The 15,650-nt window shown below is 38.6% G+C and overlaps 1 protein-coding gene across 7 annotated transcripts in view; it reads left to right on the top strand.

The window, feature by feature from the left end:
* PLCB4 (phospholipase C beta 4) overlaps positions 1-15,650 on the top strand; it is a 197,205-nt gene that overhangs the window by 177,826 nt on the left and 3,729 nt on the right. For 5 of the 7 annotated variants that reach the window (XM_030490895.2, XM_030490891.2, XM_030490892.1 and 2 more), the window contains 6 exons: positions 635-710; positions 5,661-5,836; positions 10,386-10,487; positions 12,113-12,170; positions 12,569-12,655; positions 14,781-14,817. In XM_030490895.2, the coding sequence (XP_030346755.1) occupies positions 635-710; positions 5,661-5,836; positions 10,386-10,487; positions 12,113-12,170; positions 12,569-12,655; positions 14,781-14,817 (536 nt within the window). The remainder of the gene's footprint in view (positions 1-634; positions 711-5,660; positions 5,837-10,385; positions 10,488-12,112; positions 12,171-12,568; positions 12,656-14,780; positions 14,818-15,650) is intronic. The other 2 variants (XM_030490897.2, XM_030490896.2) reach the window with 1 other exon arrangement.

The following is a 15,650-nucleotide window of genomic DNA, read 5'->3' as shown; positions in this document are numbered from 1 at the left end:
AAGATTTGTTGCTTTCCAAGTCATATAAGGTATCTAACAGCTTGGATTCATCTACATGGGTTGATGTGCTCTGCAAAGATAATGCAACCCATTCACTGTGTTCTCACAGAGGGGTACCAACACTTTCAGTACTAAAGTGTATTCACATTTAGTGTAATACTAAAGGTATTCTCATTTAGTATGCCCAAATTGTCCTGTGAGGTAGTTATTCAAAGGACTTCTTTTCCTCTGCCTCAAAGTGAAAAGAAGTAGCAAAAATTACTTTTAAAACGGAGGATAAAATCATGGCAAGGCAATTAATATGCCTGTAAGTTTTCAGGCAGAAACTGGTCTCTCTTGGCAAAGTATTTTAAGCCTGGAAAAGGAACCAAGTACCATAAATGGAGATGCTTGACATATTCTCAGCAACAGAATAATTGCTGGGCCAATCTCGAATTAATCGTGTGGTGTTTGAATTGAACGATCATTGATCCAACCATATTTTGTAAAAGTTGTGAATAAATTGCCAGAAGAAATAATTTCATTCCAATACGCTGCAGCACTTCAACTCTGATTAACGTTTTAATTAGTGAGAGCTGAGTGAATGGGAAGATGTTTAACTTGTGGCACACATTTGCAATTTTCCTTTTTTTAGAGGCAATAATTGTCTTGAATTGAAGAAAGAAACGGAAATTAAGATTCAGACACTAACGTCAGATCACAAATCTAAGGTAAGCAAACAGCTAAGTTGAACACATGCAACATCTGAAAGAGAGCTTTTTGAGACCCAAGTGGTGGTTAATTTTCTTGGAAGCACATGAATGATTTTCAGGAATAATAACGTGTAGAAAAGAATGGGAGTAATCGAGTGTCTAAAAATGTTTCTTAAAAAGTGTGTAAAAAGCAACATCAATTTCCTGCCCTTTTGAAATTTTGAAGAAAGTGTCATTCATGCCTCGTGAAACAAAACTGGTTGTTTGTATCTGTTCTAGCTAAACAAAGAGAGTATGTGCTGTATGAAATTTGGATGCTAAATACTTTCCCAAAATATATACATAAAGAAGTTTCTTTTTCATTTTCCACCATTGTCACCACGGACAACATTTGTTAGTCTGTCTCCTAGGGGAGGAGGAGTCCAAATTGCTCTTGAACTAAGTTACGTCTTATTTCTAGGGGTGTTTTTTCTCCATTGCTTACTGCATTTTTTTCTTCAAGGTGCTGGAGAACAAAAGTGCTCTGGGACTCAACCTCAGTTCATCTGAAAAAGCTATTCTTGAGCTGTGATTCACAGTGGCTTAAAACTATTTCCTCTATACTTCCATACCACTACATGCTTACTGAGTTCTTATTTCCTTTGGAAAACGCTTTCAAGTTTCTGAAAGATATCCAGACTTAGAGGGTGGCAGGTAAACTAGAAGGCACATCCATGTACAAAATGATGTGGAGGGAGAGTACAGGACGATGTACAGGAGAGTTACTCTAAAAGCTGAAACCTGTGAAAAGAAATGAGTAGAAAATACAAACAAAAGCAGCCACATCTTTGAGATCAGAATAAGTTAAGTTTCACCTTTTCTTCACCTAATTTATTTCTTTGATTTTATTATTTCATGTAGAGGAGATTTTGGTTTTCTAAACAAGGGTTTTTTTCTCATTGCTGCTGGCTCAGCCAAAGATGTAGTTAAAAACCTGGGAACAAACCCCAGTGCACTCTCTCATCTCCTTATCTTCTTCCCCTATGGGAAATCCAGAACCGTTTCCTCCTTAAATAAAAGCAAATTTGTTGACAACTTAAGTAGGTAATTCATTCATTTCTTAGTGAAATAAACTCTCTGAGGAGCACTAGCTCCCGATCATCCAGGCATAAGCTCAAAACTCATTTGAAGTTATATTGTGTAGAAAACTCTTTGCTGTGATCTCTGCTTCTCACCTATGTCATTCACAGTCTAGAGCTGAAGAGGCGTGATTTGTACGCAGGAGACATCGAAGTGTTCATTAATCTTCTAAATCCAATAAATGTTACTTATGTTTTCCCTTTCAACGAACATATGCAGTTTCTGAGCTCTGTCTCTTTTAAAATCCTGCTTTCAAACTGGTTCACTTCAATTTAATCCATACCTGTAAAAAAGATCGATTTTTGTCCACTCCCATGTCAGGTTTTAGGATGACATTTTCAAAGGAGTCTTAAATGTAAGCTCCTTTGAAATGCCAAGTCTCTGCATGTCGGATAATGCCCAGAGAACTCCACTGCGAGTCATCTACGTCTGTGGTTTTCTGTAGGTCACTGATTTTCAATGTCTTGCTCACTGTGGTTCCATCAAAACTTTCCAGATTTTGTACTCATTTTAGTATTCTCAGACTTCTGTAGTTTCAATTGACATGTGTGGGCCCTTGAATCATTCCTGGAGATCATTCAAAGGTTTGCAAGCAACAGGTTGGAAAACAGCGCTCAAGACCATAGGGAAATTAACTTTTATCTTAGACGAGGGTAGGCACAATTAAATTAGATTGAATTCTGAGATGCTGAATGCATTACACTGATATAGTGGGAGTTTGATTAATTAACAGTTGTTCAGCATTCCTCAGCGTTTGGGCCACTAATTTTTATATCAGATTGTACCAACTTCAGCTTTAATTACAGCTCATGTCTTCCAGTGCAGCTCTGTCACAATGTGCACGTACACCTTTAGCACCAGAGACCTTTTCATCTACAAACGTCTTCCTGTCAGGAGGAAACATCCAGCCCGAGTTTGGCATAAAATACTTAAATGAGATCTGAATGTCCCAGTGTGTACTTCACACACACAGTTAACCTAGCAGATGCAAATTCCTCCTCTGCATTTAGAAAAGTAGGTCCCAATATCAAGCAGGCACAGGATGAAAAGGAAAAAAAAAAGGATAGATGACTTCAAAGATTATTCCTGCTTGAACTTAGTGACTAAACAAACATCTTGCATATATGCTGTGCAAAAGAAAGTTCCTTATGAAGATTTTAATTAGTCTCTTAGGCCCAGGGATGGAACACATGAAAGGACAGGATTGCAAACACAGTCTGTAGAACAGGAAAGAGAGAAGTTAGCTAACCAAAAGGATAAGAAAAATAACCATTAAGCAACACTATCTTAATATAGTGGAAAGTAGGACAAGAGCACAGCAAATGAAATAGTCATTTTCACTATGATGCTAATAAATCAGAGAAAAGCAGGGATGTACACTGAATTTACTACATCTGAACTTTGAAGTGTATCACAGATCTGCAGCGAAATTGGATTTCAGATGATTTAATGGTCACGGGTTCTAAGGTCATCTGAATCTGAGTCAAATTGGGTATTTCAAGTCTCGTAACTGCTGTTTGGCAAATCCTTTACATCCTTCTCATCAGGTTTTATCTTGCTCTACCTGAAATAAGACTTGTAGCTTACAGGATATTTAAGAAAAGGAATCATGCAGGATATTTAGGAAAAGGAATCTTTTGTTTCTTTCCCACCCCTAGAGAAAAACCTGGTTTACAAAGAGCTGTACCTGCTGCTTAGATGGCATGCTGATTTTGAAATTAGTAGCACCTCACTAGCACATCTGTCCCTGAACACAGACAGGGACATTTTAATGATCCTGACTTCCTGTCTTCTCAGATTAAATGAAGCACTGCCATGCTTTAGTCTCCTTGCGGGTTTCTTCTTTAGTCCAAGGAGCTTGGACTAAACTTGGTCCTAACTTAGGTGCCTTAAGTGGGTGCCAGAGGTGAGCTGGAGTGTCTGCCCCTGGGCCTTTCAGAAACTCCATCTGAAAACCAAGTCTCTTACCAACATCCAAGCGTTTATTTTGACACATTTGAAAACTGAACCCTCTATTCCTTTCTGACCCTCAAGGCAGTCCTGCCTTATGAACATCTTATTAAAGATACCACTCCCACAGACTGTTCCACATCCTTCAGTGGTTTTATCACTTCATATTGATAGACTCTGGCTTAGTAATACGCTTACCCGCATGCACAAAAATAAGCAAGGCTCATTTTGCTGGAGGTACACTCACTCTTAAGCACCTTGATGAATTAGGCCTACATTAGTCGTACCAGTCTCCTGCCTCAAAATGCTTTTGTTGTGTTCTGACAGCTGCAGAAAACTCCAGGTAGCTCTCTGTCAGCTGCTTCTGCCTCCAATCCCATTCAGTTTAATACTGGACCACTATTTAACTATAGTTAAATAGTGCAAGTGCAAGTCTGGCTCTCAGGTAGTGGTTGTCACCCTGATCTGTTACAAAATACTTGCTTTGGGTTTTTTTCAGTAGGAGTCCAGCTTCATTACACAACATGAGCTTTGTGCGGGAGGGCCTTCAGAGGAGCCTCTCAAAGGCAGGATGGAGGCTGGGGCTGTTAAGGTCCCCTCTTCTTTCACCATCAGTGTTTGCAGGGGAGTCTGCATTATGCAGAGCCCACACGTGGGCCTGCACCTGACATACTGACATCATTCTTTTACTTTCTGAGCAATATGGTGGTAATTTTTTATTTGAAGAATAAGGTTTAGATGACCCAGATGCTATTAGTTACCATAGTAGCAGTTGAAATGACTACCTGAAAATAGGTTTTTTGTGAGGCATATTTTGTATACCGTTTATGGAAAAGTAGGAGAGCTTGTCAACATGCCCAAAGATAATTATTAAAGGATAATAAAATACATCTTTCTATTATCTTCTTTTCAAAATTGAGTGCAATATATTATTACTATAACTCTGGTGATTTAGACTTCTTCATATTATCTCTTGGGAACAATGCAAAACTTTAATCTCGTTATTCTCATGAGTCTTAAGAGATAAGCAAGAGAAGAATACTTGTCAGATTCCCTGCTGTCTTAAAGAATATAAAACAAAGATACATAGCCCATCTTCAGATTCAGGTTGCATTAAACACAGGATTTCTCTGTAAACTGACTGTGTTTGTAAAACTGTCTCCACAAAATCTAAGAGACTATTTAAGCCCTCAGATAAATCCCACTCACTAGGATGTTCTTCCCATAGTTAATTTCGATACATCTAATACTTACTTTTTTTCTTGGCAACCAGAAATGTGAAACCATTTTATTATAGAATCATAGAATTATAGAATAGTAAGGGTTGGAAAGGACCTTAAGATAATCCAGTTCCAACCCCCCTGCCATGGGCAGGGACGCCTCGCACTAAACCATGTCACCCAAGGCTCTGTCCAACCTGGCCTTGAACACCGCCAGACACAGAGCATCCACAACTTCCCTGGGCAACCCATTCCAGTGCCTCACCACCGTCACTGTAAAGAACTTCTTCCTTATATCTAGTCTAAACTTCCCCTGTTTAAGTTTGAAGCCATTACCCCTTGTCCTACCACTATTATGAACTCAGTGTTAGAGAATATTTTAAAATATTGGTAGTACAGTCAAGAGCATAAATGCAGCCAATTTATTCAAGGCTCTTTAGATAACACAGTCCTAATAGTAAGGGTTGGTTTACATCTGTGCTTATAACACACAGTAGTGTTCTCGGTGGCTTTGTTGCTCTGTGGAGCAACTTCATTTGTGGAACTTCTTCTTTCACAGTTTAACTACATTCTTTATAATCTTTTTTAATATTGTCTTTACATCATCTTCAGCAGTAGTAATAGCTGATCTCATGGCCTGTCTGAAACCTCTAGCAAAGCTGCTGTTACTTCTCAACAGGTCAAAGAGATCGTGGCACAGCACACGAAGGAGTGGTCTGAGATGATCAATACGCACAGTGCTGAAGAGCAAGAAATCCGGGATTTGCACTTGAACCAACAGTGTGAACTACTGAAGAAACTGCTAATAAATGCTCATGAACAACAGACCCAGCAGCTAAAATTCTCACATGACAGGTGAGCACGGTTGTGCTATCTAATAATGAGGGCTTGGTTTATGTCTGCTTTGTATAATGTTTTAGTTTCTTGTGCTGATAGCTCCTGTACTGCTGTGAAAGATAGTGGGCTGTATGGTTGGTGGAAGTAAAAGCAGTGATCACACAAGGTTTACATAGGTGCAGGAATAGGCTTCTGAGCTCGTTTAGATTATCTGAACTTCATTAAAGGCAGCAAATGCCACGAAGCAGTGGTGGTTTGCATCAGCTGTGGGTATGCTTAGGCTTTACCCAGAAACTTGAATTCAGAGGCTGGAAACTGTGAAGTATCAAATCTGGAAATATCTTTTGAAGTCGTTAGTTGTTATGGACTCGTGTTTATAGCATTGGTGATTATTAAGACCATAAAAACAGCAGGTAGCAGCATAAGCTACATTAAACTGATGTATTCATACAATAACCTGCCGTAATCACTGGGAATACAGAAGATACTGTATGACATGTCTGTCTTGTTGCTTTTGTAATTAACCATCCTGCCCATTTGAAATTAAATAAAATTAAATACGCATTGTATTCACAGTGTTAAAAATGGCAGTAAGTAATGCTGTGATAGCTATTTATGCTATGATCTATTAGGCAAAGCAGCCTAAAAGCACATGGATGCAAAATGTGTGTATACATATATATTCATATGTAATTGTCTTCAGCATCTTTCATATAAAAAGCATGTGGAAAAAGGAATAAATAAATCACATTTGAAGAAGGAATTGAAATGATTTTTTAAATTCCTGAGTGAAAAAACAGCTTATCTTTGCATCAGAGAGAACACATGCTGGGACCTGCAAGCTTTCCATCCAACAGAGAATTGTCCCAGCAAAAGGCTTTTAGTGAGCTCATCTTTATGTTAATCTCTGTGTTAACCCAACTATTCAAGCTGTCCTGCAATACATACCCGGTCAGAAATGAAGCCCAAAAATTGCTAAAGTATAATACAAATGCATCGTTCAAAAGATACTAGCCAGAGGAAGGTGCAGTCCTTGGTACTGTATCTCTAAATCATACCTGGCTGCATCAGCCCAGAGAAATTACATCAGTTTGAGTTCTGTTTTCTGTCCTATTTGAAATTCACTACAATGCTTAGAAGATAATTTACTAGTATACAGCCTGCGAAGGTAAGTTTGTGGGTTTTTTCCATACATATTTTCTTATTCTCTTAACTTTGCTGCAGGCTCTCATTGTAGGCAGTTGATTTATTGACATTAGGGCAAAATTTAATCTTTTTAAAGCCTTTTTCTCATAGTTTTTGTCTTTGGGTTTAGGATTTCTCTATCTCTACGTTGTTCAAACAGCCCTATTTCTTGCAAACAGTTCTTACATTCTTAGTAATGCATCTTTCTCTCTTACTAGAAATAATTTGTGTCAGTCCATGTATTGTTCTGTTTTCAGAGCTACTAAGAACCAGACCTGAAAATCTACACCCTGATAAATACTGACAATTTTTTCTTCTCAGCTGTCCCAGGAGTAACAACCTTCAAAATTCTTTCTGCTTTATTCATTGCAACTTGGCATGTTTCTGCTTACTTGGGAGTTTGTGTGTAACCCCTATATGTGCAGACTGGGAACTTTCTTGTTGGAAACAAATTTAAGACTGTTTCTGAATGTGTGAATATTTCAGTATAATTCGGAATGTGAAATACTGAAATCTGAATATAATAATGCCCCAAAGAGACTTTACACTTAATAATTTATAAGCTTTTTTAGTAGAATGTATTGTGTGTAGGAACATGTATGCGTTTATCTGTATTGGTGTATGTAATAGCCAAGAGACAACTCAGGTAACCACAGGAAAAAAAAAGGCTCTATCTGAGAGCAGCATGGGGGGAGGCCCATGCTCTCAGCATGCTGCTCTCACCACTTCCCTCTCTGTGAGCTGAGGTAATGAGTTAGCTATCACAGCAGAGGACACAGGGCTAGCAGGAAAGATCAGTAATCTAAAATGATGTAGTTATCTGCTGTAGGGTAGATACTTTCCCTCCATGTGCAGTACAAAAAGCAATTACAGTTTGTGCTTTGGCTCATTTAAAAACAAAGCAGAAGACAGCAGACACTACTAAAAATCTGAAGCTTATTGAACTCCAGGGGTGCTGTGCCCCCTGCCTCTCCAGACTGGGTTAGCTTTCCTGACTTGGATGTAGTGAGCTTGCAGCATTTCAGAAACTGGGGATGTGAAGCTGTATCCACAAGCATTATGTACTCCAGATAAAATAACGTGAGAGAAAGAAAAATGGTGTGTGGGGGGGGGTTTAATAGAAGAGATTTCTAGTCATTCAGACAACACTGGTGACATAAAATAACATATTAATGCACTTTAATATCATCTAAGTATATGTATAAATTCCAAGGATAGACTTACATGCTTAAGTTTATATATAAATTTCAGAGTTGCAGTCAGTAGAACACAGTAGGAAATCAGCAGTTAAATCTTGCAGTTCATGTACCATGTTTTTAGCATCCTTTTTTTCTTTACCATCCTGGCTTATCTATTTCTTCCAGTTAACTCTGGCTACAGGAATCACCACCACTTGCACTTTAATGGCAGTGCAGTACTGACAGCCAGGGCAGCACGGGCTGAACTTGAGCCTTGACATGAAACCCTGTGCCAGGCAGTTGAGAGTGAACTGACACTAGAACTTTGCCCTTGTCTTTGAGAAACACCATTTCAGAAACAAGAAGTGGTCCCTACAAGTGCTTCTTGATGATCTTAAAAGGAAGATAAGATTTTTCATTTCTTCTGTTAATAATACCTTTTATCTCTTGCAAGCAGTGAAAACCCAACACACCCAGAAACACCCATCAGCAGTGCAACTAAATTATAGCAGACAGAATAGACAAACAGTTGCATACAGATGTGTTGGCTCTTTCAGCCATATCCATGGCCAAAGTCTCATTTGGAAATCATCAGTGATGCACAGTAGTCCTCTAATCCTCTTAACTTCTTTCACTCGAAAATTATATCTGATGCAAATAGGCTAAATCAATTTGAACACCTACACTTAACTTTTTTCATATCCCTGAGCACAGTAATAAAAATAAGTGATTTCAGTACTGCTGTTAAGGGAAAATTACTGCAAATTCAGTATAGAAAATAAAAGCTTTTGTTTGGAGAAGGGACTGTTGGAATGAAATGTGCTCTAGACACAACATTTTTTAGAACCCAGACTAATTTTTTGCTGTGATACCACTGCTTTTAAATCTGTATTCAGGGAATGTTTCACGTTATGAACTCTTGGAGGAAAAAACCAGCACTGCATTTGTTTAATAAAAAATTTAAACTGAGAGAAATGTAACTCAAAGTTTCCTCGTGCTACTTAATGATTAATGTCTTTTAGAGATGAAAGAAAGCTAAAAGAGATTCAGTGACATTTCATTAAATTAAGCATGCTGTTCTGTGTCACACTGCTCCGGTGCATACAAAATACTTTGAATTTGGGGATAATTAGTACAATAAATGTTTAGCACTCTACTTGAGATCATGTGCAGACAAAGAGACTAAGGCACTGCCTTGGCTTGTTAAACAGGTAACTTTAGATGCTGATGCACTACTGGGAACTTCACAATCTGTTATTTGCTGTCCAATTTATGTGTATAATTCCTGTTTAAGCACATAAGATCAGGAGCTGCAGTACTGGAATGCTAAGCAGGCACAAAGCAAGAGCTGGCCTTCAGGGATGGTCCCTTTGGAGCTTGGCTGGCTTACCCACAGTGATGAAAAACCTTCTACTCGCAAGTCATAAACCATTTCTGAAAGTCAGCATCTGTGCTGTTACTCCCAACAAAGAATCACGATCTCTTTTTCTTTTTAAAACAATGAGATACTTATTTACTTATTTTCTGGTTTTCTACTGCACTGGCTGAAACACCGAAGAGGTTTTCCACCTCCCAAGCCAAACCACACCACTTGGGACATTTCCCCCGGAAGGTGGTTGCCACCCTCCTGCTAAAGCTATCTCATTCCACAAGAAAGGCTACAAGGTTCACTGAGCCAGAAAGAGATACCGAACACAAGTCTGACCATGGGCTGAACCACAGGGCTCTTTACAGGCCCAAAGTAGAAGTCTTAAAAGCGAGTCTGTCAGCTCATACCACAGCTAGCAAATATGACTACTGCTCATATTGCAGTCATGTTCTGAGTGCAGGATTTGTAAATATTTAGTCAGTTTAAAAGACAGATTGCATTTTCTAAATGGCTGGCACTAATGTCTGACAGTAGCTCATACTCAAACAGCTCTTACTAGGGAGAAAAGAGACTTTTATACCCTTTTATAACATCCAAAGTGTAAAAATGCTTCAAAGAGACTTTTCAGATTATATTCCCTGGAACTATTCAAGATTTCTGAATGCTTGCTCAAATTGTGTAAAGGCTACCCAAAGGAAGGCAGTTTTCATGTGGTTTGTTCTTTCGTCTTCCTTAATGCTTCAAGGACAAAATTTACCACAGTGAAAATATCGGGAAACCAACCTCAACAACAAATGCATCTTAGGCATTAATGGCTTTGTTTGGTTTTGCCTAGGGAAAGCAAGGAAATGCGTGCCAACCAGGCTAAAATCTCTATGGAGAACAGCAAAGCCATAAGCCAAGACAAATCTATCAAAAATAAAGCTGAAAGAGAGAGGTAAGTATCAGATCTCCCTTGCTGAGAAGGGAAGAATGCTGTCAAAGGCTGTTGGGTGAACTCATGGATGAATTCTATGAAAAACATGCTTTTATGTATGGAAACAATGTCTAATGATTGTGCTGAATATATATTTTAGATTACCTTTTTAAGAGAAATGTTACTTTTCTCATATTTATACTTTTAATAAATGTAATGTCCTGATCAGGGAAATAAAATACTCTTTATACTCATGAACTGTGACTGACTGGTGTAGGTCTAATCACACTATTAAATTGAAACACATCTGTAAGAGTTTTACTGATTGTACTTAAAGTGCATTGTACTTATGGTTGTTTTTTAAATCAAATGAGGGCTCTACTGAGTCTGAGGTTTGGTTCTAGTTGGAGTTAGAATAGCTGGAGAGGCAGCATCACCGAAAATACAAGAGGTGGTGCCAGTGAAAGGTTTTATCCCCCATCTACCGATGACACAGAGGAGAGGTGGAGCAGAAGGAAGGAGTGCTCTAGAAGTGATGATAATCACTGGAGAGGGTGATGCAAGACAGGAGTTCAGAACCTGTGGAGATGTTCTCCACAACAGCCCACATCATTGCTTCTTCTCCACCCCTGAACTGAACTGCAGCCATCTCCCTCGCTGTGTGCTGGCACTGGGGACCTGGCCAGCATCCAGGCTCAGCAAACCAAGGGGCACTGCTGCGCTTGCAAAAGTGGGTTATTCACAGCACATTTTAGGATGACAGCTTTAACTGGCTAGAGAGGCACTTGCCAGTACTACTGAGACTTTTTGGAGGATTGATCTGCAATACAGCTATTATACATTTCTTCTGTGTATCCTAAAAGTTTCCAAAGAAATAGATAAAAGCAGAGTATACATGATGTCTCATAAGCCTGCAGGGTTTCACCTTCATTTTGGGCTTGCCATCTGGCGCATTCTTTCCTCTTATACATTCCCTCCTTGGCACTGGGCTATTTTGGTCAAAAGGCTTGAACTTGTTTCCACTGAGCTAAGTCCCTTGAGAGTTGCACACTCCTAGCTCATCAGGAAGACAAATTGTTGGAGCCCTTGCTAACTGCATGCTTAGTTAATGTGAGACCTCCACTAATGACTCTGAGATAAATCTGTTCCCAGATTTGAAAGCAGGCTGAATGCAGTTCTGGTTTCCAAGCTTTGTGATTAGTCTGATTCAGCTCTTTGAACTATTTTTGGTATATTTCATGACAGAAATCTTAGGAAGAGACACTTTGCAGTGAGGTATTTTATGTAAATATTAATTGTATGCTTATCTTTTTGCTTAAATAACAGCTTTAAGAACCTTACAGCATCGGTAAGCTGTAACTTCACTTATGAGTAAGGGAGAAAGCAAACTCCATCCACAGCAGTCTTGGTCAGTTTGGGGATTTTTTTTGCCCCAAGTCTTCAATGAAACTGTCAGTGTTCTGAGAAACCTTGAAGCGTAAAGGTGCATAGCGAGAGGAGTGTACAATTTGCCATTAATTCCACATGGTACAAATAATCAGAAGCCAAAATATACCTTAGGAGTTTGTAATTCTCTCTGTTGTAGCTTTTGGGTTTCTTTTTTTTTCCCAATGAATCTTCATGGACAACGTTTGCATTTTTTTTAGGCGAGTCAGAGAACTGAACAGCAGCAACACAAAAAAGTTCCTGGAAGAGAGAAAAAGGGTAACTATGAGCTTGGCAAAGTCACTGGGCACTGTTTCTGGATATTCATTTTCATTTCTCTGTGTTGAGAATCCAGCTGTAGTAAACAAACAGATGTTTGTCTTTGCTTTGTTCCACATACTTGTAGTTTAAAAGATCTAATATCTCTATAAGATGAAGCTATTTAAATTAACAAAATTACTATTTGTTGTTGTGTATTCGCTACTTTTGTGTAATATATTTAATATTTATAAATACATATATTATTATATTAATAGCTCTTCTTAAGATTGGGTGATATAGGCCTCCTGTGATGTTTTGTGCCATCCAAATGGGGCAAGATAGTGTGTTGAGTAAGTTTTTATCTTGCTTGTTAATAATGTGTTACATTTCCACCTGTTATTTTGTCTTGCTTACAGCTGGCAATGAAGCAGTCAAAGGAAATGGATCAGTTGAAAAAAGTTCAACTTGAGCATTTAGAAGTCTTGGAGAAGCAGAATGAGCAGGTATCTTGCTTTAAAGGCTTAAAAGAAAAGCAAGCTAGTGAAAACAGTAACCAGAATCAGGCTGAGTAGAATGCTTCTGAATGTAAGTCGTAATTGAACTTGGGAATACAACCTTGTTCATGGTCACTCACCTACCTGGGGACTTAAAATGAAGAGGTGAGGTGACTTAGTAATACAGAACCAGATTTGTTTCAGATCAGCATGTGAAAGCTAGACTGCTTAGCCAGAGTCTGACCTCTCAGCTGTTCAGCCACATCGATATTCGTTAGCTACATCTGACAGTCATAAAAGGCCCAGCATATCCATTTTAATTACTCCTCAAAAATACCTCAAGCAAATCAGTTTCCTTCATGTGGGAACTTACATTTTTAGTGCTGACTGGAAAGTAGAGGTGAAACGTGCACAGAGAATCACTGAACTCACTGAACAGACAGACAGTTTGGACTGAATTCTAGAGTTGTATAGTAGCATGGGGAGTTTTATCTATATTAGTACACCCTTTCCTAATTAAAATACCTTATTATTTTCTGCTAGTTTAGAAGCTTTCCTTCCTCTTTCCCCAATTATAAAACTACTTGGCGAGGAAAGGAAAATTCTAATCTTATTTCTGGTAGAAGCAACAGCATGTTCTGAGCAGTTCCCTTGCTGAAAGGTTGAGCCAACAGAACTGTAATAACTGCATGGAATTGCGGTACTGCACTTGCACAAATATAAACTGCAAGGGGAATATACGCAGATACCCAGCAGTTCAGTGAGATAAGAGAGAAGGAGTGCATTTAATACCATTACTTTTAAGGATTATGTACTTACTTTATTAAAAGTTCAGAACTTGAACTTTCTGACAAACATCATAGTATGAATTAAAGCTATCTTGCAGAGGGGAAATAAAGAGAAGAGTATATGCAAATCAAGTATTTCCACTCTCAGGAGAGAGTCCTGCAGCCTGGTTAACTTCTATAGGGGTGACAGCATGTAGGATTGCAGGCAGCTGCTACCACCAATCCCCAGCCACCATGGCTCTGTGTTCCGATCACTCCACCTCCTTCCAGACAACCAGAATTCCTATTCTGTTCCCTCACAGGGTTTCTGTAGATGCAGTCTCTTAACATCCAGTGTGAAGGGATCTGTCAAATTAGTCTGCTCCTGAGCAATATCTGCACATAACTGAAAGCGAGGGGAGGCAGGCATCTGGGGGAGGCAGTTGGGCTACAGCAGATCTGTAGTGTCACTGTGGAGACCATAACAGAGAACTCCCTATAAATGGGATGACAAGAAATGATGAGCTTGATCCAGAGATAGGTGTTAACAGTGGTTTCTTTCCATTGGCTTCAGAGGGCATTGGATCTTTTTTAGAAACATAAGGAAAAGAGGAAATGGTTATTATAGTTGTGCTTTTAACCACAGTGTGATAAATATGTTCTGTATAAGGGAAGGAGGTTGCTGGGAAATAAGTGTGGGGCATTAAAGGAGACACCTCTTTCAGCAATTAGATACTTCCCTCACCTGGGGTTACAGCTTCCACTGCTGAGGGATGGTAACAGCCTACATGAGCTTGCTCATACTCCATTTCAGAGCAGAGATAAAGTCATCTCAAATCGTCAGTGATTAAATGGAGTAGGACCATTCACATGCTGGTTATCACTTTTGTGTGCGCTTGTGGTGGCCTTCACCACAGGGGTAGTCCCTTAACAGCTTTTTAACTCACTCTAATTTGATCCATCAGAGCACATTTTTCATACCTGCTGTTTTGACCACTTCCTTTTAGCCCCAGAAGTGCCCCATTGCAAACCCCCAGCTGGGCCTGGTTTCATTGTTATACACATTGATGTATGAAAGATAGTTGGATCAAGATAAAGGTGGTATTTGTTTAATGAGAATTTCAAAACATGATTAGCTTTTTCCCTGATCAACCAAGGGAAGAATTTTTTCATACAAATATACAATGTAGAAAAGTAGAATTATGGGTGGAAACAGCCTTCAATAGAAACTGTTACGAATTTAAATTTGTTTTGGTTTATGTATGTTTTTCTTGCATTAATTTTTCAATCTCACTTCAGTTTTCATTCATTTAATTTGCTTCTTGTTGTATTACTCAATTTTGACATTATTATTTTTGTACAAACAGCTTTTGAAATCCTGTCATGCAGTGTCTCAAACACAAGGTAGGATGGACGTATAATAAGCAAACTATTCTTTCAGTGTGCTTTCCTTCTAAATTAAATCATTATCATTGGAGCCCTCCTTGTAAATGCAACCATTGGGAAGTACCATTGACATAGTGAACACAATGTTAATCTTGTTTGCACACAGATATTTGAGCCTGACACAATATTAACAGTATTTTGTGCTTTAGCATCTCAAATTCAGATGCATACAATCAGTGATGTGCAGAGGAAATATCTAGAGATTAATTTGTGTTGTACATTACTGAAAGATACGCTTAGAGTTCTAAACTGTGGCTGCGAGAAGTGTCTATTGATCTAAGAAAACTATTTTAGTGTTGACATTCATATGATTAACTGGTTATGCCAATAGTCAGACAAAAGGTATCCACATCTATTAGTGTGGTAATAAAATAAGTAATTACACACTAAGAATAGCAAAATGTAGAATAGATGGCTAGAAATAGCTTTTTAATATCGATAGAAGAGAGGCTTCCAGCCCTTGAAAATTCACTTTAAAATCCAACACGTTATAAGGTATGGCAGTTATACTTACCATGTGGCTGTGCTGCTTTGGCTTCCTAAAGAATTGTTACTCACAAGAAATCTCTATTAACCCCTGTCTTACCAAGGGAGATAGTTGCATTAGGCTTGAACATCACTTGAACAGTATTGCCTGATCTGAATTACTTTCTTGTATTGATAACTGAGTCTGACAGCACCCACTTTAACATTTATTTATAGACATATAATGAAGAAGAAAAGCATTCATTAGGCTAGGAAAAACATATTTTTTGTATTCTTTTACTGTATATGGTTCTTAGCCTGTCTTA

Source organism: Strigops habroptila, chromosome 6, assembly GCF_004027225.2.
Source record: "Strigops habroptila isolate Jane chromosome 6, bStrHab1.2.pri, whole genome shotgun sequence".
Lineage (NCBI taxonomy): Eukaryota > Metazoa > Chordata > Aves > Psittaciformes > Psittacidae > Strigops > Strigops habroptila.
Note: the sequence above shows the minus strand (reverse complement) of the source record. Positions and strands in the feature narration are given on the sequence as shown.